At 71.4% G+C, this 13,506-nt stretch overlaps 1 protein-coding gene across 2 annotated transcripts; it reads left to right on the top strand.

Annotated features, from left to right (window-relative positions):
* Nucleotides 1–270: 270 nt before the first annotated feature.
* MAP2K2 (mitogen-activated protein kinase kinase 2) lies at nucleotides 271–13,280 on the top strand. Of its 2 annotated transcripts, XM_062185026.1 has the most exons (11): nucleotides 274–414; nucleotides 2,688–2,898; nucleotides 5,588–5,734; nucleotides 8,362–8,439; nucleotides 9,276–9,327; nucleotides 9,425–9,549; nucleotides 9,772–9,985; nucleotides 10,799–10,863; nucleotides 11,611–11,672; nucleotides 12,126–12,171; nucleotides 13,057–13,280. In XM_062185026.1, exons 1-11 carry the CDS (start codon nucleotides 323–325, stop codon nucleotides 13,165–13,167), a joined length of 1,203 nt encoding a protein of 400 aa, XP_062041010.1. In that variant the 5' UTR covers nucleotides 274–322; the 3' UTR covers nucleotides 13,168–13,280. The 2 variants fall into 2 exon arrangements, with proteins under 2 accessions (XP_062041011.1, XP_062041010.1); XM_062185027.1 differs by lacking the exon at nucleotides 5,588–5,734 and having other exon boundaries at nucleotides 271–414.
* The last annotated feature ends 226 nt before the right edge of the window (nucleotides 13,281–13,506 follow it).

The following is a 13,506-nucleotide window of genomic DNA, read 5'->3' as shown; positions in this document are numbered from 1 at the left end:
ACTGCGCACGCGCCGGCCGCCGCCCGGACTCCGCCCCTTGGCCCCAGGGGCGGGGCCAGGCTCGCTCTCGCGAGAGGCCGGCGCGCGATCTCGCGGCTGCGCCCGCCCCTCTCCCGGCCTCCCCGGGCTCCGGCTGCAGCGTCAGCCTGGCTCGGGCCTCGGCGGCGCCCGCTCGCCCGCCCGCCTCGGCGTCGGCAGCCCCCGCGCGGCCGCGGCCTGCAGCGCCGCTCGTCGCCGCCGCCCCCGGTGCTGGCCCGGGCCGCGCCGGCGCCGCCCCCCTATGGGCCCCGGCTGAGGCGCCGCCGCCGGCCGCGGAGCCCCGATGCTGGCCCGGAGGAAGCCGGTGCTGCCGGCGCTCACCATCAACCCCGCCGCCGCCGAGGGCCCGTCCCCGACCAGCGAGGGCGCCTCCGAGTGAGTGGGCGGGGGTCCCTGGGCGGCGAGGTCCGGTGGGGGCGCGGGGGCCCCCGAGTGCCGAGCCCGGGGAGGGCGGGGCGGGGTGGGTGGGGCCCCTGAGTGACAGGTGGAAAGGTCACGGGGACCCCGCGCGGCCGGGACGGGGAACTGGGCAGGGGTTGCCCGGGACTTGAGGTCGGGCGGTGGGGGGGGTCTCCGAGACCAGGGGCGCGGTGCGGGGGGCGGTAGTGAAGGGCATTTGGGGGTGGGGGTCTGGGGTCTGGGGTGGGTGCCCCGAGGCCGACTTGAGGTCCAGCCGGAGCGACCCCTCGCCACGCCCGGGCACTGGGCCGAGTCCCGTGTCCCCGGAGAACGAGTGGCACGGGTGTGGGTCCCGCTCTGTGGCCGCCCCCACGCCGGGCCGTGGCTGCCCGGGCCCCAGCGGGGCAGTGGGCGGGGAGCGGCCCCCGCGCGGTCTCCGTGCGTGGGGCCCCAGGGTCGTCTTCCGGGCGTGGCAGCCGTGTCGTCCCCCTGCCTGCCACGGAACGTGGCCTCGTCGGGGCCCCACAGGGACACCTGCTGCCTCCCGGCCGTGGCTCCTGGGGTCCCGCTGTGCCCCGTGCAGGTTGGACTTGAGACCCGGACGCTTCCCCTGGCTGCGGCCCCGCGTGGGTGGGGGAGGCGGTGCCTGAGGACCCCCTTTCTGCCCCGGGGACCTGCCGAGCGCAGACACGGGGGTGGGGGGAGGCCGCGTCGCTCGCCCCTTGGAAACGATCGGATTGTCGCTGGTTCTGCTCAAACGCGCCGTGGCCGAGCGGGGAGCTGGTGCCTGGACGCCATGCAGAGTCCAGCCCCGGCTTCCCAGGCCCCTCCTCGCCCTGCGCATGCGCACCCGGGGGGGCAGCAGTGCGGGCCCAGGTCCTGGCTCTGGGCTTTGGCGGGGCTGTTGTGGGCAACTGTCTGTCTCTCTCTGCCTTTCCAATGAACAAATAAAATTATTAAAATTACCTTTGCCTGTTTTCCTTTTTTCAAGCATGGGCCCCAGGAGACGGCGTGGGGCTTGCGGCCCGTTCTCCCCGCGAGCCCCTGGACCGGCCCTGGGGTGCCCTAGGCTGCAGCGTCCTGCTTCCTGCCCCAGGGTCAGGTTCGAAGGCAAAGCTTCCCTGAAGACCGCGTCCCCAAGACTCCCTGACAACCCCTGAGTGACCCCTAACCCGCAGTGGCCACGGCTGGCTGCGAGGTTGCCGGGTCTGGGAGCCAGGCGCGTGGGTGAAGGGTCCGACGTCCGCCTGGCGCAGGACCGGGCCCTCGGGGCGTCCAGGCCCACGTCGGAGGCCTGGTTCCCGCCGCTGCTGGCCCACCTGAGCTCCCTGCGAACGGGCACCCCGGGCGGCAGGCTGCCGTGGCGGCTCCGGCGCACCCACGTGGGAGACCCTGATGGAGCTCTTGGCTCCTTCTTCCTCCTGGACCCGCCGTCTGGGGCACGACCCAGCGGACGGAGGACCCCTCCCTGTGTCTGTCCGCAGAGGCCCCGGAAGGGTTGGCCCTGTTTACGCTCCTGCCCCTCCACCCCTGCAGCCCAGATGGACCTGGATCTGCCCCAGGCTCCACGGCCCCCACTTCCCCCATCCACCCACGCGGTCTGGAGGCCCGCACGGCTCTCCTGAGCCGGGATCCAGGCAGTGCCCACGCCCCACCTGCTCCCAGGGAGAGGCGCTGGGCTCTGGGGTGCGCAAGGGCACGCATGCGCCTTTCCTCGCTAGGTCACTAGGCTTCATCCCTCCCCGCTCCTGGCCGGCCGCGTGCCCGTCGTTGCTGGGGTGGAGTCCGTGTGTGTATTTGAGAGGCATAGAGCAAGCAGCTCAGACACATTTCCCACCCGCTGGCTCACTGCACCAGCCACGAGCCAGGGACTCCATCCGGGGGCTCCCGCGTGGGCAGCAGGGATCGGAGCCACCCACTGCCTCCCAGGGTGCGCGCGCGCAGGGATCCGAGCCACCCGCTGCCTCCCAGGGTGCGCGCACGCAGGGACCGGAGCCACGCGCTGCCTCCTAGGGTGCGCGCACGCAGGGACTGGAGCCACGCGCTGCCTCCCAGGGTGCGCGCGCAGGGACCGGAGCCACCCGCTGTCTCCCAGGGTGCGCGCGCGCGCGAGCGCAGGTACCGGAGCCACCCGGCCCAGGGTACGTGCGCGCAGGGAGCCGAAGCCAGGCCCTGCGCCCCGGGCTCCGCTGCGCGACCGGGAGTCCCGAGCAGCGGCCCCGGCTGACCTCGCCCCCGGCTCTCTGCAGAGCAAACCTCGTGGACCTGCAGAAGAAGCTGGAGGAGCTGGAGCTGGACGAGCAGCAGCGGCGGCGGCTGGAGGCCTTCCTCACGCAGAAGGCCAAGGTCGGTGAGCTCAAGGATGATGACTTCGAGAGGATCTCGGAGCTGGGGGCCGGCAACGGTGGCGTGGTGACCAAAGTCCGGCACCGGCCCTCGGGCCTTGTCATGGCCAGGAAGGTGAGCGGCGCTGGGGCGTGGGGGGACACGGCGAGTCTCTGGGAGGTGAGTTCCCCCCCTCCAGGGCTCCCCGGAGTGCGTGCCTGCACTGAGAGACAGGTGGAGGTGAAGCTTCAGGGCCTGCCTTCCGGGGAACCCGCCTTCCGGGGTGTGCAGGCCAGGCCAGGAGGGCGCAGCTCGCGGCCCCACACATTTCGGGGGGAGGGGGCACCGCCGTTTTTCCCCGAACGCCTTCAGGCGATCGGGTGAGGCCCGCCCAGCCCCTGGAGGGCCGGCTGCGTCTCCGGAGTCTCATGGGTTAAGTGTCGGTCACAACTCCAGTGACGTCAAGACAGGCGTTTGAGCAGGCAGCCTGGCCCAGGGGTCACTGACAGCCCCCAGCCTGGGGAGCCTGCCTCCCCCGGCCCGGACAGGTCCCCCGGCCACAGCTCCTGAGCCTCAGGGTGGCCAGGTTGGGGAGTATTCACCCACTCCCCAGGGTGAGGGGAGACGGGAGCAGGGACCGGCTGGGGATTGACTCTAAGCTCGTGGTGGGCACTCTGCATTGTCAGACTGTGCAGCCTCTCAGGTGTGTTCCTCCCGCCACACAAGGCCACCTCTTCCAGGAAGCCCGCAGCCCTGCAGCTGGGTGAGGTCCCGGCCTCCGCTGAGGGGCTGTGTCTCCTGGGGGTGGGAGGCCTGGATCCTCCTGGGGTCCGCAGCTTGCCACCTGCTCCCACACCAGGGCAGCCCAGGACCCTCCTCTGCCCTGCCTCCCTAGCCCCCAACCCGGGGCACCTGCGGGACCCCCTAGGACAGCGCTGGTCAGAGAGCGGTGGGCACCGAGGCGTCTCGGGCCAGCGCCGCGGGAACGGGGCTCTGGGGAGGTGGGGTCGAGGGGCTCCGAGTCGGGCTGCGTGGCCAGGCGAGCTCCGTGTGGCCTCCGTGGCAGCCTCTGGCTCCTCCACCTGTGTAAGATGTCGCCTTTGAGGCTGAGGGGTGAGGGGCGCACGGGGCTCCCTCTTTTTGCAACTTTGATTGATTGATTGATTGATTTGAAAGTCAGAGAGGGAGAGACCGAGGATCCACTGGCTCAGTCAAATGGCCCCGACTGCCAAGCTGGGCCTGACCGAAGCCGGGAGCCTCACCCGGCAGCCTCACCCGGCTGTGTCGACGCGTGTGCGGGGCCAGGCGCTTGGCCGTCCTCTGCTGCTTTCCCAGGCGCCTTGGCAGGGGGCTGGATCTGACGGGGGCCCGCAGGGGCTGCCGGCGTCCCGGGGGCAGCCAACCCCGGCACCGCGCAGTGCTGGCCCCTGTCTGTCAAGGGAGTGGGGGAGGAGACGTCAGGCGGGGATGGGGGTGTGGCTCCCGGTGGACCAGGAGCCCCCAGTCTGGGGTCACCGGCTGGAGTCTGGAATTCTGGGAGCGGGGTGGGGTTTGGAATTCTGGAATTTGGTGGGGCGAGCATTCTGTGCGCCATGTGCCGTGTGCTGTGCCGGGACTTGTCGGCCCACAGGGGCCTTACCAGACCTCCACAGACGGGCAGCTGGGCGCCCACCGCGTGCCGCTGCCCTGGTTTGCTCTGTGGCCTGAGTCACACAGATTATCCCAGTGCGCGTGGAGTACGAGGGGCCAGTTCAGGCTGAAGCCGGGAGCTGGGGGCTCCATCCGGGCCTCCCACGCGGGTGCAGGGGCCCCGGCCCCTCCTGGGCAGGGTCTGCGCCCGGACAGGAATTGGGTCAGGGCGCACCTGCCGCCATCGCCATCTGCGCTCACGTGTGGCCTCCTGGCTCCTGCCAGCCGCGGGAACCAGACGTCTGCGCCCCTCGGGCCGGGGGAGAACGCAGGCGTGTGCGTGTTATGTGTGTGTTGCGTGTGCATGTGTTACACGTGTGTGTCGCCCGTGGAGCCCCTTTCTGAAACGCTGTCCTGGCCTGGCCTCTGTGCCCCCTGCCGCGGTCACGTGACCGCAGCCGTGGCCGCCTTGCGGGAGCTGGGCCTGGGGCAGCGCCGCTGGGCCCCGGACCTGTGCACTCACGGATGCCGGGGCAGCTCTGCCTCCCGGGCCGGCTCCGGCTCCGGCTCCGGCTCCCGGCTCCGAGTCTGCCCAGCGCGCCGCTCATGCACACACAGGCGCCGGCCGAGTCGTGGCGCCCCCGGCCCGTTCCCAACTCAGCTCCCACACGCCCGGACGGTGGTGGGAGCCATGGGGGATGCGTGAGAAGCAAGAACCTGAGGCCGTGCTTGTGGTCAGGGGGCTGGGAGGTGCCGCCCGGGGTCCCGGTGGGCGCTGCCAGCCCCTTGCTGCCCAGACCTGGCGGCCGCCCTCCGTCCCAGCTCGGCGTCCCCCGAGGCAGCGCCAGAACACCCCCCCCTGCAGCCCCGGTGTCGCCCCGTCCCTGCCGGGCACCCGTGGCTCTCTGTCCCTTCCCCCGGGCCGTCCTCCCCTCCGCCCGACCCTTGTCTCCACCGGGCAGGGCCTGCCTCTCTCCCAGCTGCTGTCCGTCCCCACGGCCCGTTCCGTACATCGGCCCAGCTCGGCCGCGGGCTCCTGGCTCTCAGGACATCCGCCCCGCTCCGGCGCCCCCGCGGCTTCGCCTGCGGGCGTGAACTTGGCCGTGACTGCGGGGTTCTGCGCTGAGACAGCCTTGCTGGGGGCCGAGCGCCAAGGCCGGCCCCTGAGCAGCCGGCGCCGCCCTGCCGCCCACAGCTGATCCACCTGGAGATCAAGCCGGCCATCCGGAACCAGATCATCCGCGAGCTGCAGGTCCTGCACCAGTGCAACTCGCCGTACATCGTGGGCTTCTACGGCGCCTTCTACAGCGACGGCGAGATCAGCATCTGTATGGAGCACATGGTGAGGGCGGGCGCCGCTGCGGAGGGACAGGAGGCGCAGGGAGGAGCTCCCCTGTCCGCTCCATCACTCCCCAGAGGGCCGCCACGGCGGGGCTGGGCCAGGCCGGAGCCAGGGGCCGGGAGCTCCATCCGGGTCCCCCACGTGCGCCCCCACTGCTGCCTCCCAGGGCGCATGCGCAGGGGCTGGGGCAGACGCAGAGTGGCCAGAACTTGAACCGAGGCCCAGGGAGGGGTGCGGGCGTCCCGGGGCCGGGGGGGTCAGGCGCTCTGCCGGTGCCCGCGCCCACTCAGCTCATCGCTCGCCATCAGCAGCCGGGGCCCCGTGTCTGCGTGGTGGGCTGCACGGCCTTTGCGCCGATTCACGGCAGCGCCTGGTTCTGCCACGCGCCGTGTCCCTGCCGCGCAGCCAGCGCCCCTCGGGTCCGGTCCCACAGGACCTGGTTGCTGTTGGCCTGCGGGTCTCTGGCGGGGGGGTGGGGGGGGAGGCTGGTTTGAAGGGCACAGTGACAGAGAGGGAGACGGAGCCTCCCTCTAGTTCACCCCTCGGACGGTCACAACGACGGGGCCGGGCACGGCCAGCGGCTCCATCCGGTCTCCCGCATGGGTGGCAGGGTTGGGCCATCTTCCGCCACCTTCCCAGGGGCCTTAGCAGGGAGCTGGGTCGGAAGCGGGGCAGCCAGGACCCCAGCCAGCGCTCACAGGGGATGTGGGGCTTTGTAAAAGGCGGGTCTCCTGCCCACCCCCGGCCCAGACCTGCGGGGTTCCACGCAGGGCAGGGCCCAGGACTTGCCTCTCTGTAAACCCCGGTGCTGAGACCAGCGAAAGCAGAAGTGGTCAGAGCTGCGGGCCCAGAGGAAGCGCCCGGGCCCCGTGAGTGGCGGGCGTCAGGTGGGAGCCGCTGCAGGCCCCTTGCAAAACCCGGGTGTGGCAGCTGCAGGAGCATCTCGCGAGCATGCCGTCCCCCGGGACACGGGTGTCGCAACGCGGCAGGAAGTGGATTTGAGCAAGATCCCGTCCTCACCGGGAGGGGGCATCGCGCTGGTCCCAGCTGCCCCACAAGGTCAGCACACGGGTGGCACCCCCCACCCCGGGAGTCAGCCATTGCGCCCCGGCACGCTGTCTGTCGGAGGGGCTGGGGCCGGCCTGAGTGCGTGCTCCGGCATTGCTGGCCAGTGACCGCGTGCACGGGAAGATGTGCGGCCGCAGCCCGGGTGTCAACCCCTAGGGAAGGACTCGGTAGACGGATGGTGCAGGCTGTCCACGCTCTCTCTCCCCTGCCCCCGGCCGTGGTGGCTGCTCACGTCCGTGTGTCCCTGTCTCCCCGTGGGGGACCTGGATGGAGAGTGACCCAGCGGATGGCAGCCCCCCGCCCTGTCCCTGTACGTCTGGTCTCTGTGTCTCTGCCTCTGTGTGGGGGGGGTGACGCTCCGGCCGCCACCGGCGCCCCTGGGCCCAGCAGTTCCCCTGCTTTTTGCCGTACTTGGTTTGAGAGAGGCAGAGGGAGGCGGCCAGCTCCCAGCCACCGTGTGGTTGGCCCCTACGCCGCTGAGCGAGGCCACGCAAGCTAGTGCGGGGACGCCCGTGCCCGGCCTTGCGCGTTGGCAGACGGCCCTCGGGTTCCGGCTCACGGGACGGTCTGCCCCCCAGCCTGCCCCAGCCCACCGCCTGCAGCTTCTGGTGAGGGCCCGGCTGCTTCCTCCGCGTGGTGGGAGGAGCCCAGGGGCTGGTGGCCCCACCCCGCCCCCAGACGGGCCTCGCTCTGCCCCGTGGGGAGCGCGTCCCTGGCCGAGGCGTCCGTGTACTGATCGGTGTGCGAATGCCCAGACAAAGATGACCGTGACCTCGTGAGCAGCACGGGTCCGGGGGCTACCCCGCGCGGCCACGTGGAGGTGCCTCTGGCTTTTCCCGGGGTGAGGCGGCAGAGGGCGGAGCCTGCGCCCGGGGCGTCCTTGGGGGGGCAGGGGGCGGAGCCTTGCCGGGGCTGGGGGAGGTGGGGGCGTCCGTCGGGGGCGTGATTAGGAAGTGGCCAGGGTGAAAGCGGCCATTGGGCCCCAGGGCCCAGCCCCAGCGCGCACACAGCTAGCTGTGATGGAAGACAGCTCACCCTTGGGGGAAGTGGAGCTGCCCGGGGCTCCCTGGCTGGTTTACGGAAGATAACGCTCTGTAGACCACCTCCCGAGAGGATGCGCCTTCTAGAACGTGTGACACACCCAGGCGTGGGGGGTCACGGCCCAGCTGCGGTGTCCCCACGCCACGTCTTGTTTCTGTGACAGCAGCGCGGAACTCAGTGCTGTAGCCCAGGGGCTCCGAGTCGGGGGCGGCCCTGCCCCTCAGGGGAGCCGGCCATGCTCTGCGCGAGCCTGCGCTGTCGGGGCTGGGGGGGCGCTGGGACGTGCAGGGCCCTGTAGGCTCCGGCTCCCAGGCCGGACCTGCTGCTCCGTGCACGCCCCCTCTGCTTCCTCCCTGCACCTCCCCGGGAAACCGAGACAGGAAGTAGCCGGGGACACCGTGAGGGCCACAAGGGTCCACGGCCCCGGTTGTGCCTGGTCGTCCCCGGCCCGAGCGTCCCAGCCCCTGCGTGGCAGCCTGGCCACGGTCGCAGGCCCCCGTCCCCTCCTGTGCCCCCAGGACGGCGGCTCCCTGGACCAGGTGCTGAAGGAGGCCAAGAGGATTCCGGAGGCAATCCTGGGCAAAGTCAGCATCGCGGTGAGTCCCCGGCTCGCTGCGGCCCGCGGGCAGGGCAGCCAGGGCCAGGGCCGACTCCGCGGCTGCGGGCCGAGCCAGTGGCGCCGTCCCTTGGGTGCCAGGGGCCGGCGACCAGTGAGCGTGGGTCTCCCAGCTCTTGGGGGGCGGGCTCTGGGTGAAGTGGTGGCACCCACCCCCCAGTGCCCAATCCATCCTGGGGGGGGGGGCTCTGCCTGGGTGCCGGGGAGAGGGCGCCCCCTGGGCTGCCGTGGGCTGGCCCGAGCCCGGTGGGCAGGCCGCACAGCCCCTGCGGCCCAGCTCCCCAGGCCCTGCGGCCCAGCTCCCCAGCCCGGCAGAGCAGCGCCGGCCCCCGCCACAGGCGGCTGCATGGCAGGAGTTGGCACACATGCGCGGGTTCACAGGCGCCCCTCAGGAGTTGGTGCGCATGCGCGGGTCTGCAGGTGCCGTGGAAACGGAAGTAAACCGAGTTCGTTTGGGTGCAAAGATTTTTTTTTTTTTTTCATCCATACACGCGGGATCTTCCCACAGTTCCCGGAGCACGGCTATCCTGAGAAAGCTACGCGTGCATTTCAAGAAAACTTTTTGCACCTAAGTAAACTTATCTTTGAATGCCATTCGTCAATTTTTTTTTTGCTAAGAGGTAGAGAGGTGGAGTCTGGTGGTTCACTTCCCGCGTGTCCACACGGCTGAGGCTGGGCCGAGGCCAAAAAGCCAGGAGCCCGGAGCTCTGTCCGGCTCCCCTGCTGCCGGCAGGGTCTGCTCCGGCGGGAAGTGGGGTGTGGGGCCAGCCGCCAGGCCCGCGCTGACCCCGGCTGACCCCCGCTGTGCCCCTGCAGGTCCTGCGGGGCCTGGCCTACCTCCGGGAGAAGCACCAGATTATGCACCGAGGTGAGGGGGCCCCCGGGAGCCGGGCAGGGGAGGGGGCAGGGCGGCAGTCATGGGGGGGGGCAGGGCGGGGGGCCTCACCCTCGCTGTGCACCCTCAGACGTGAAGCCCTCCAACATCCTGGTCAACTCCAGGGGCGAGATCAAGCTGTGCGACTTCGGGGTCAGCGGGCAGCTCATCGACTCCATGGCCAACTCGTTTGTGGGGACACGGTCCTACATGTCTGTGAGTGCCCGCTGCCCCCTCCCCGCCCGCGGGCTGCCTTCCACGTCTGGTACCCGCCGGGACCGGTGCTGCCGAGCGCGCCTGGGTCCTGGCCTCGGTGGGAGGCCCCGCGCTTGTACCTGGGCCCCAGGCCCCGTGCTGTCCCTCGGCCCCGGGCTCCTCCCCGGCCCCGCGCTCGGGCTCAGGCCCCTCCGACACCTGCCGCCGCGTCTCTCCCGCCAGCCGGAGCGGCTGCAGGGCACGCACTACTCCGTGCAGTCGGACATCTGGAGCATGGGCCTGTCCCTGGTGGAGCTGTCCATCGGCCGGTACCCCATCCCCCCGCCCGACGCCAAGGAGCTGGAGGCCACGTTCGGCCGGCCCGTGGTGGACGGCGCCGACGGAGAGCCCCAGAGCACCTCGCCACGGCCGCGGCCCCCTGGACGCCCCGTCAGCGGTACGGCTCGCCCGGGCCCCGGGGCAGCTGCTCCCCTCTGGCCCGCTCCCGCGGCAGCTGTCCCCGGATGGTCCTGGCGTCCGGGGACAGAGCGGGCAGCACCTGTGCCGGCCAGCCCGGCGCTCAGCTGGCCCCCAGCCTTCCGGGGCTGCGCCCCCACGTGGCTGTGTTTGGGCCACGCCCTCCCGGGGAGCCCCGCACGTGGGGGTGTGGCTCAGGATTTGCTGGACCCGCCCCCGCTCGCCGCGCCCAGGTTCCGCTGTGTGGCGGGGCCGTGCGGTCTTAGCCGCATCTCTCCCCTTTCCTGCTCCGTCCTGCTGGAGCTGCACTGCGCGTGCGCCCGGCCTCATCCAAGGGACGGCGTCCCGGTGTCCCGGTCTTTGCTCGGGCCTCGCCCCTTCCCCTCCCAGGTGGCTTGGCCCCTTCCTGTGGCCAGCGGTGTGGTTGGAGTGGGGGTGCCAGGCCCCGCCTCCTGGCGGCCCCGCCCCCAGCTGTGCCCCGCCCCCGTGCCCGATTCAGGAAGGCACATGTCCACCTGGGGCCCGGCAGAGGTCTGCCGCCCTCGCCGAGGTCACGCTGCTGCCCTTGCTCGCGGCCAGCCCGGTGCCAAGCGTGGGCCCGCGCGCCAAGGCTCACGTCCCCCGGGCTCTCCGCGTCGCTGGTTTGGGGGTTCTGCGTGTTTTTCGGCGTTCTCACTGAGGCTCCAGAGGGAGGCCTGCTGCTGCTGGGCGGGGCGGGCGCCGGCTCAGCCCCTGCGGCCTTGACCTCCGCACTCCTCCTCCCGCTTCACCCGCCTCTGTCCCCACCGTGCAGGTCACGGGGTGGACAGCCGGCCGGCCATGGCCATCTTCGAGCTGCTGGACTACATTGTGAATGAGGTGTGTGTGGGCCCAGCGTCCTCGCCCCGCCCCCACCATGAGAGAGGCCAGGCGGGGGTGGGCGGGCAGCACCCGGGCCCTGCCTACTCCCACCCTCCACTGTCCCAGGAGTTCCCTTTGTAATGGAGACGAGCCCAGGATGCCCCTGCAACCCCCCCAGAGTCCAGCAGGACAGAGCTCCCCCAGCCAGGCACCTCCCCCGAGCTCTGAGCCCCTTGGAACGCGTGCACGGGGGCTCGCACAAGAGTGACCAGGAGCCAGCGGGGCCCGGGGTGGTCCCTGGGGGTCCCTCCTGGCCAGTCCCACAATGCAATCCCCCACCCCAGTGCATCGGTGAGCAGTTCCGCCCTGCTGCTGGGGAGGCGGCAAGCCCGGACCCTGGACCTCCCTGTGGGCCGTGTCACAGGCTGGGGCCCGGCCCGGCTTCCCTGGGTCTTCAGTGGCCCCTGGGCTCGGGCAGGGAGGGCAGGACAGGTGTGGCCGGGCGTGGGTGGCACGGTGATGACACAGCGGGCGGAGTGGCTCTGGTGGCCCAGCTGCACCTGCCCAGGGCCCTCCACCCTGGGTGGGCAGGGCCTGACCCCTGACCCCTTGCAAGCTGCTTGGGGATGTGGGGGGGGACGCCGAGACCACGTGGAGCACCTGCAGCTGAATGGTCAGGGGCAGCGGGGCGGGGGGCTGTCTGCTTCCAGCCGGGAGAGGGGGTCCCTGGGGCCAGCCAGGGCGACCGTGTCTGTTCCTCCCCAGCCGCCTCCCAAGCTGCCCAGTGGGGTGTTCACCGCCGACTTCCAGGAGTTTGTAAATAAATGGTAAGACACCCACACCGTGCCCACCCGGAAGCCAGCCCTCCACGTGGGCCCGGGCCATGGCCCCTGGGGGCCATTCCAGAACCCCAAAACCCAGGCAGACCAGGGTGTCGGGCTCTCAGGAGCCGCCTTGTCCCCGCCTCGCCCACCTGCAGACGGAGCTCTGTGCCGTGTCCTGTCCCCGGGGTCCAGGGCCCCCGGCTTCCCCACACCCTGCCTGGCAGGTTCTCGGGAATTCAGCCTGGTCCTCCCCGGGGTCCAGCAGCCCCTGTGAAGGGGCCCTAGCCCGTGGGCTGGGGACCAGGAGGGACCGGCCTGCCCCCTGTGTGTCCCCCCTCCACCCCAGGGGTTTCTGGCCCCATGCAGGGAAGGGCAGAGCTGGAGCCGCGGATGCTGGCTGTGGCAGGTGGCTCGAGCCGCCCGTAGCCGCTGCCTGACCACCTACCCTCTCCCCAGCCTCATCAAGAACCCGGCGGAACGTGCAGACCTCCAGATGCTCATGGTGAGCCACTCTGGGTGCTGGGGCGGGGGCTCGGGAAGGGGGTCCCGCCAGGCCCCCCGCTGCTGGGGGGAGGGGAGGGAGGATGTGGAACTCCTCGGCCTGCCTTGCCCACCGCGGGCACAGCCAGCGCTGGCCAGGCCCACCAGGAGGGCGGCGGCTCCAGCGCGGCTTGGCGCAGCACCTTCTCCTGAGCGTCTCTGGCCCCTCCTCGCGCCTGGCTGCCTCCGGCCCGGGTCTTTTTATTTTAAAGAATTACAGAGAGAGGAGAGGCAGGGAGAAATCTCTCACCTGCTGGGTCACTCCCCAGATGGCCACAACATCTGGGGCTGGGCCAAAGCCAGGAGCCAGGAGCTTCCTCCGGGTCTCCCACGCGGGTGCGGGGGCCCAAGCACTTGGGCCATCCTCTGCTGCTTTCCCAGGCCATGGCAGAGAGCTGGACCGGAAGTGGAGCAGCTGGGACTTGAACCGGTGCCCATATACGATTCCGGCTTTGCAGGCAGCAGCTTTACCTGCTGTGCCACGGCGCCGGCCCGTGATGGCGTTCTTAGCTTACAAAGTCCCTGCTGGTTGGGCTCAGCTCGGTGTCTCTATGAATCAGAAGCCCGCAGATGGGCACCTGCGTAGGAGGCAGCCCGGGTGCCCCCATGGTGAACCGCGAAGCCCTCTCCCGCCCCCACGGGCGCCCCTTCCAGGCCGGGAGCTCCCAGTGCTGCCCAGGCTGCGTCCGGGGGCTCCGGGGCCCGGCGGCTGTGGTCAGGTGGTGTCCCCGCCTCCAGGGGGTGCTGGGCCGCCTGTGAGGGCGTGCGTGGCTGTCAGGGCTGGTGGAGCTGCAGTGCTCGGGGAGACCCCGGCCTCGGCCCGCGGTGACCGCTGTGTCCCCTGCAGAACCACGCCTTCATCAAGAGGTCCGAGGTGGAAGAAGTGGACTTCGCGGGCTGGCTGTGCCGGACGCTGCGGCTGCGGCAGCCCAGCACGCCCACGCGCGTGGCCGTGTGAGGCGGCCGCGTCCCCCCCCCCCCCCCCCGCGCTGGCTCCGTGAGGGGCCACTGCTCGCCGTGGTCTGGAACCTGCCCACTTGGGGTCTTACCGAAACAGGCAACGGAACAGCACAGCCGGCGTGCGCCTCTCCTTCTGCGGCCGGTGGGGTGGGGGCGTCAGGGCCGCCTGGGGACCCTGCACACTGGCTGGGCTCCCTGCAGCCTGGGCTCGGGGGCGGCCCCTGCTGGTCCTCAGCCCTCGGTGGGGCGGGGCGGGGCAGGGGTGGCCCTCGCTCCGCCCCCCAGAGGAAGTTCCATGCGCTGTGGTCACCAACCCAGCAGACCCCGGAGGAGTTAA

Source organism: Lepus europaeus, unplaced genomic scaffold (assembly GCF_033115175.1).
Source record: "Lepus europaeus isolate LE1 unplaced genomic scaffold, mLepTim1.pri SCAFFOLD_229, whole genome shotgun sequence".
Classification (NCBI taxonomy): Eukaryota; Metazoa; Chordata; class Mammalia; order Lagomorpha; family Leporidae; genus Lepus; species Lepus europaeus.
This window is presented reverse-complemented; position numbering and strand designations above follow the sequence as displayed.

Bases quoted from the DNA above. Each gene is read 5' to 3' on its own strand.
- MAP2K2 (XM_062185026.1), top strand. From the start codon at position 323: ATGCTGGCCCGGAGGAAGCCGGTGCTGCCGGCGCTCACCATCAACCCC. The intron at 10,864-11,610 runs GTGTGTGTGGGC...GTTCCTCCCCAG, and splicing joins TGGACTACATTGTGAATGAG to CCGCCTCCCAAGCTGCCCAG. The intron at 12,172-13,056 runs GTGAGCCACTCT...TGTCCCCTGCAG, and splicing joins CAGACCTCCAGATGCTCATG to AACCACGCCTTCATCAAGAG.